The 7,259-nt window shown below is 60.5% G+C and overlaps 1 protein-coding gene across 1 annotated transcript in view; it reads left to right on the forward strand.

The window, feature by feature from the left end:
* Nucleotides 1-3,119, forward strand: part of NTNG2 (netrin G2) — a 67,848-nt gene extending 64,729 nt beyond the window's left edge. The window contains exons 7-8 of the mRNA XM_034664730.1: nucleotides 1,417-1,551; nucleotides 2,178-3,119. Of these exons, the coding sequence (XP_034520621.1) occupies nucleotides 1,417-1,551; nucleotides 2,178-2,413 (371 nt within the window). The 3' untranslated portion in view covers nucleotides 2,414-3,119. The remainder of the gene's footprint in view (nucleotides 1-1,416; nucleotides 1,552-2,177) is intronic.
* Nucleotides 3,120-7,259: the final 4,140 nt, after the last annotated feature.

The raw sequence follows: 7,259 nt of genomic DNA on the forward strand, positions 1-7,259 counted from the left end.
GAGGGGGCGCGGGGGCTGAGCGGTGCGGGGCGGGGTCCGGAGATCCTGGCGTCAGCAGGCCCTGGGGAATCCCGGGGAGAATTTCATTTCCGGGGCCCATTTCAGCTGGGCCTCTCTAAGGACAGAAGCTTCTGGAATCTGCTCTATTAATAACCTCCCCCTTCGGTCATCCCCACGGGCACTGGAAATTCAGAACTACTAGTTAGAGTCAAAGACTGGTTCTAGAGCTTGCTGTGTGCCTCAGTTTCCCCACTTGTAAAATGGGAAGTGGATTAGATCAAAGGTTTTCAATTCCTTTTTTGTGGCTGAAACGTTTCTTCTAATGAAGTTCTTCTAATGCTTTGTAAGCAGAGCCCCAGCTTGTAAGACCCAGTGGGCTCTCGGTCTGCTCTCCTCAAACGCTGCGGCAGGACTGGCTTTGGGGTAGAGAAGCAATCCGTGGGGGCCCTGGACCCGGGCTGGGGCAGGCCATCCCAAAAGGCCAAACCTATGGCCTTGGCCGACACCCACCAGCCTGGAACGGCAGCCCACCATCCCTGCCTCTGTCTCCAGTGGAGGCCAATTCTCAGACCTAGGGTGCCCAGCCCCCTTGGCACCCCACTGCTCATCCTCCACCCACCAGGTCAGCTCTGACTTCACAGAGGAGGGGCTGCCCGCAAGGCTGGAGCTGTCAGTCTGAATTATGGCATCGGCCTTCAGATAATTCATCAACTCTAAAGTGATTCAAACAGAATTGTGCTGCCGAAGTTATACCGGCCAGCTGCAGGGACAGGGTGGGGACTCTGGATCCGAGGAGAGAGGCATTCCCCCCTCCCAATACCCTCCTTTCCTTGCCTCTTTCTGCCTCCTCACCGGGGCCCAGCTCTGGGCTTCAAGGACTCCCAGAGTGGGGACACTTGCCCCCTCGCACAGAGCAGAGGCCCCAGGAAACCATCTGGGAAGGGGTTGGGGAGAGGCTGGAGGCCTCCGGGGCTGCTCCTCCACTCGCCCTGGAGAGGAGATGCAGATGCGGACTACTCCCCCCCCCCGCCCCGCCCCGGATGCCTGCCTCTGATGAGGCTCCTCCCACCTGTCAGTAATCTTAGAGCCGTTTGGAGCTGGGAAGGATCAGCGCTCCCTCCGGTTACACAGACCGAGACGGAGGCCCAGAGAGGGGGTGGGGCTGCCCCAGGCCACACAGCGCCAGGGCCGGAGAGAGGGAGTGGGTAATGGATGCTAGAGAACCAAGACGGTACAGTCTTCCCTCGAGATGCGGACCCTCGGGCAGCCGTGGGCTCACGTGGACTTGATGTGGGGTGCATCAGCGGGGGACTCCGGGGAGCCAGCTGGAGGGTTGCGGGGCCAGACGGGGTGGGGGTCGGTGCGGAGGACGCCCACAGGTCGCCCTGACCGCACACCGTCCACGTGTCCGTCCAGAGTGTAACTGCAACCAGATCGGCTCAGTGCACGACCGGTGCAACGAGACCGGCTTCTGCGAGTGCCGCGAGGGCGCAGCGGGCCCCAAGTGCGACGACTGCCTCCCCACGCACTATTGGCGCCAGGGCTGCTACCGTGAGTGCCCGCCCGGTGGGCGGGGCTTAGTTCGTGGGTGGGGCGAGGGGCGGGGACAGGTGCCTCCAGAGGCGGGGCTTGGGTCGTGGGTGGGGACCAGGGGCGGGGCCGGGACGGTGGGCGGGGCCTGAGGCGACAGGAATTTGGGACTGGTGCCAGGTGGGAACCAGGAGGCGGCGGATCTGGGGGTTGGTTGAGAAGGGAGTTGGAGGCAAAGGTGGAGCTGGCGGTTGGTGGGTTTGGCTGACGAGGATGGGTTTGCGGGGAGGGAGGCCTTCCGAGGAAATGATGGCCTGGCGAGACCGAAAGAACAAGTGGGCTCTAGCCTCGGAGGAGGGTGGAAGGGCGCTCCAGGCACATGGAATAGCAGGTGCAAAGCTCCGGAGGAGAGAGATCAGGTGCTTCCCAAGGCCAGTGGGGCGGGAGCGGGGAGAGCCAGGGGACCAGTGGCGGGAAAAAAGACAGGGACCAGGTCTCGCCCGGCCACTGTCACCATCCACGCAGGCCGTTTCGCACCAAGTGCGCCCTGAGCCTCCAACACCCCCGGGTCCGTCTCAGTCGCAGAAGCTCCAGCGAGGGGGGTGGATTGGGCCACCGCCCGCGTTAACTGACCCTCCGCCCTGCAGCCAACGTGTGCGACGACGACCAGCTGATCTGCCAGAACGGCGGCACCTGCGTGCAGAACCAGCGCTGCGCCTGCCCGAGCGGCTACACCGGCGTGCGCTGCGAGCAGCCCCGCTGCGACCCCGCCGCGGAGGACGGCGGCCTGGACTGCGACCGCGCTCCCGGGGCCGCCCCGCGCCCCGCCACCCTGCTCGGCTGCCTGCTGCTGCTGGGGCTGGCCGCCCGCCTGGGCTGCTGAGCCCTGCCCGGAGGACCCTGCGCCCCGGGAGCCGGGGGGCTCGGGGGTTCGGGGGCCGGCGTCCGAGGCCGGGCGGCGAGAAGGGTGCGGCCCGAGCTGCTCCCAGGTGCTACTCAGCAGAGTCCTCCCGCCTCCTCCCGCCGCGGCCCGTGTTCCCTGCCCCCGCCCCGGCACTGCCCTCCGCCGCCGCAGGGGGCGCTGTGCGGCTCTGGCCCCAGCAGCCTGCGATTTGGGTCTTAGTTTTTCTTTTGTATTACCCGCCTACCCCGACCCTTTTTTTTTGCTGGCGGTGAGACGGGGTGGGGGTGGGGAGAAAAACGCTGCTCACCTCAACACCTCCAGGTCCCGCCTCCCAACACACACACACACACACACACACACACACACACACACACGACTGTTGCGGACACCCCCTGCGCCTGTCCCTGGCTTAACCATCAGCCAGCGGACCCGGAGGTCCAGTTGCCTCCAACTCTTCTTTGTTTTCCTTTGCAACCCACCGGACTCCGTGAGGCCTGGTGACCAAGGAACTCACCGTCTGGGGGAGGGAGTTAGGAAGGAGGGTTGGGAGGGCTGGAAACTTTGTTTTGTAGAGAACTATTTTTGTTCGTATTAACCGTCCCCTACAAGGAGGACACGAGCCACTACAGGTGGTCGATGGTGTGTAATCCGACGGAGTAAAGAGTCTGCGCACTGCTGCCTCCAGGGCCTGTTTTCTTTCAGTGTTCATTTACACCCTGCAGGTTTGGAGTTTAAAGGAGCCTTGGAGAAACTATTTCACGATGAGGGCCACCACTTCCCCAGCCCTTTCTGTGGGTGAGATCAGGCAGTTCCCCGCCCGGCAGGGGTGGCTAACAGAGCCCTCTAACCCCTTGTTAGGGGAACCCGCCTGTTAGCACCTTCCGCAGACTGTTGCCTCCCTCCTATCTCTTAAAAAAAATCCAAAGTTTATTGGCACTTTTCCGCAGCTGCCCTTGAATTTAAAAGCACATGGTGGACATTGGTACCATTGCTGAGAGGTCCAAGGGAACTGACTGGTGATTTATAAATGGGGATGGATGTGTCTCTCAGGCCTGTGGGACCCCCCGCCTCAGGCCCCGTGTCTGCTGCTGCAGCCTCTGTCCAGCTCTCCATGCTGGAATCCGTAGAAGGAATCCACAGCCCACCACCTTCCTGTTCCCCTTTCCCTCCCAAAGATCACACGGGGGTGGCCAGGGAGACCCAGGGGTGGCCTGGGAGTTGTGGGAGGACACTCTGAAGAATGGGGTCCATCAGCTGAGGCCCTGTGCCATGGGAGGGTCCCCTGAGTCTCTCCCGCCCTTGGGTGCTTGTACTTCTCCCCGCTTACTCTCGAGAAGGCCCAGATTTCTGCCAGAAGATTCCCAGCCCCATGAGTCAGTTCTGGCTCGTAGCTGCTCCCACAGCCCCCACCTGCAGTTATCTCCTGGCACCTGCAGCCACGCTTTCCAGGCTGCGAAGTTTAGACCTGCCTCCCCCACCCATCTTCAAATCCCCAAAGCAAGGCTAAGACCCAGTTCCACAGAACTTGGCCTTGAGGACAACGGAGATTACAATACAGCAAAGGAGGGGGGGAATATGAAACAGGATTCAAGGCTCGTCAAGGCCAAAGGCCATCCCTGCTGGCCTCTCTCAGCTCCCATCCCCAACTCCAGGTTGCAGGGGTCAGCTCCCAACCCCTAAAGGAAGTGCCTTCCATCAGGCCCCCCATGGCTTCTTCACTTTCCTCCTTACTGACAGAACCCCAGTGAAAGGAAGACATCCCGGGGCTGCTTGTGTGTAGGGTCGGCCTGTGACACATGAAAGGTAAGCAGGACTGATGGATGGGGCTTCTAGAAAGTTCCTTAAAAGCCCCTCCCCTCCCAACTCCCCACCAAGCTTTAGTTGGCCAGTTCGGGGCCCCGGCCCTGCTCTCTTGCCCGTCCCCCTGGTGCTCGGGCAGCAGAAGTGAGGGAGGGGCCATCTGGCAGCCCTGGGTGTGAGGGCGTCCTTCTCAGGGTGGTGGAGCTGCGGCATTAGCCAAGCCAAGCACGCCGGGCCTGCCTGCCAACCTCTGCACTTCTTCATGTGTGAGAAAAAAATAAATCTTGATGTGACTCAAACACTGGAATTAGGGTTTTCTGTTTCACAAAGACTTCTCAGTTCCCAAGCTCTTGGCTCTCCCCGCCCAGCATCCGGCCCCACCCCGCCCCCCGAGTCCGCTGAGGCCAGAGAGACCGACACCCTCCCTCTCTCGGCCACAGCCGCCCCCGACACTGCCCATGACAAGGAAGAGGGGTCACAGCATTAGGCCATGGTGTCCAGGCCTTGCTGTCTCAAGCCACCCCTTTTCCCGGACAGGAGCTGCCTCCAGCTTTGACCGAGTGTGGGCAGGCCAAGCAAACCCACCGTTAGACAAACAGCTAGCTGCTGGCCGCCTTCCTCCTTCTCCTCACGGTGTTAAAATATGAAGGCACCACAGTAATGTACCCCCAACACTCACACGCCCCTTAGGGAGGCTTCCCATGTGAGAAGCAGAGCCTGAGACAGGGGTTCGGGCGTGCGTTTGCTGAGGTAGTGAGGGAATTAGGATGTGGGGCGTGGGGAAGGCCCAGCACCCATGTCCCCCCTCAGCCTGGTCCACTGCAGGGGCTCTGGAGCATAAGCCACATCCTGAGGCAAGGGGCAGCTTCAGGGCAGGCAGTCGGTGGCCACATGCTGCCTTGGGGGGCTGCAGTCAGCCCCCTGTACAGAAGGAGGGTGGCTGTGAGCTGTGAATAGGCCAACACAGCAATTGGGGGGGCGCTCCCATAAAGAGGCTCTGGGCTGGCCACCAACAGCTCTGCACGTGCATGCAAGCCCACACACACTCGCCCCTTTGTGTCGCCCTGGGTGTGTCCTCGCAAGGGTCCTCAGTGGGTAGGATGAAAGGGGTGTCTGTGGGCAGCGCTCTGTCCTCCCCGACCTCTCTCAGCCAGACCAGCGCTGTGTCAGCTCCCCTGGGACCGGTCTGAGTGTGAGATGGGTGGTGGACTGCATTGTAAATCAGAGCGGCAGCCCCAGTCCCTGAGGACGCCCCTCAGACCTTGACCTTGGCTGGAAGATGGAGGGAGAGTTGCTCGTGGCCATTTGGAAAACTCTGACATTTTCCAGGCAGCTGAGAGAAGGAGAAACAAGGTTAGCCGGACCCAGAGTCATAGCCCAGCCTCTCTTAAACAGTGCGTTCTGTCCCCGAGATCAGGTTCTGAACCTGCCTCTGAGAGGTAAAGAGGCCAAGGTCCCCATTCCCCAGCTTGGATAACAGCCATCTGTCATCGTTGGGTGCCGGGGACACAGTGAATGCTCATCTTCACCCTAGGACAAGTTTCCCAACCTCAGTGCCTTTGACATGAGGGCTGGATACTTCTGGAGGGCGGCAGGACGCTGTGTTTGGCACCTAGGATGTTTTAAAAGCAGCATCCCTGGGCCACCTGGGTGGCTCAGTTAAGCGTCTGCCTTCAGCTCAGGGCGTGATCCCGGGGCCCTGGGATCGAGCCCTGCATCAGGCTCTCTGCTGGGAGCCTGCTTCTTCCTCTCCCACTCCGCCTGCTTGTGTTCCCTCTCTCGCTGGCTGTCTCTCTCTCTCTCTCTCTCAAATAAATAAATAAAATCTTTGAAAAAATAAAAAAGCAGCATCCCTGGCCTCGGGCCTCTAGATGCCAGTAGCATCTCCTTCTCTGGGCTGAAAACCAAAAGTGCCTCTAGGCATTGCAGACTGGGGGCAAAACCGGCCCAGGTTGAGAACCACTGCCCTACGCAGAAGGGACTGTCATACCCATTTTACAGGAGGGAAAGAGGAAGTCCACCAAGGGAGGCTAGGAGAGAAGTAATCACACTTGCTAACCCCGGGAGCAGGAGCGGAGTCCAGTCAGCCTGACTCTGGAGCCCAGGGTGTAACCCAGGGCCACTGCAGCCCAGGCAGCCCCAGGGAGGGGCGCATCTCCCCAGGGTGGTGGGGAGGGGACTCTGCTGCTGCTGCTCCTGGCTGCTTTGCCCTCCGTCCCTGCGCCCCATGCGGCCCCTGTTGGCGGAGTCTACAACAGGCAGTGCAGGGAGCCCTGGGGAGCTGGGCTTCATCCGAATAGCTCTGCTGTCACGGGAAATGTCTCCCCCCCCGCCCCTCCGTGGCAGCCTCGCCTCGCCCCCTGCCCCCATCTGCCCCCCGTAAATAAACAGGACTGCTGTGTTAGCGTTTCTGGCCTCCCGTGCCATACGTCATGGTTATGAGGCATTTATGGGCGCCTGGGGAACAGCCCTCAGCATCTCCCGGCAGGCCTGGGGGGGGCAGGGCTCAGTGGGGGTCACCCCATGCCGGCACCCCTGCCCTGGGCCCCGCACTTCTGGCTAGGCCAGCATCCCCCAGGCCCAGAGGGACCTCAGCACATCTCAGGCCGAAAGAGTTCAGGGAAGGAAAGCTTTACTTGTTTATTTTTCCGTTTTAAAACACAAATCAGACTGAAGGGAAGTTAGCAAATTCAAAGACGAGAAATAATAATAATTTTAAAATTAAAATCACCCACAATCCTCCATTCGGAGCTAATGACGGTTAATATTTTCTGATACACATTTCTAGCACTTTTCCATAAAGCAAACCCACACAGACAATTCGGCAGGCATTTGTTAAGCCCAGTAGTAAGCATTGTGGTCAGGCCTGACGTCCTTATTTCAAGAATCCTGGCAACAGGGGCGCCTGGGTGGCGCAGTCGTTAGGCGTCTGCCTTCGGCTCAGGGCGTGATCCCGGCGTTCTGGGATCGAGCCCCACATCAGGCTCCTCTGCTGGGAGCCTGCTTCTTCCTCTCCCACTCCCCC

This window comes from Ailuropoda melanoleuca, chromosome 7 (assembly GCF_002007445.2).
Source record: "Ailuropoda melanoleuca isolate Jingjing chromosome 7, ASM200744v2, whole genome shotgun sequence".
Lineage (NCBI taxonomy): Eukaryota > Metazoa > Chordata > Mammalia > Carnivora > Ursidae > Ailuropoda > Ailuropoda melanoleuca.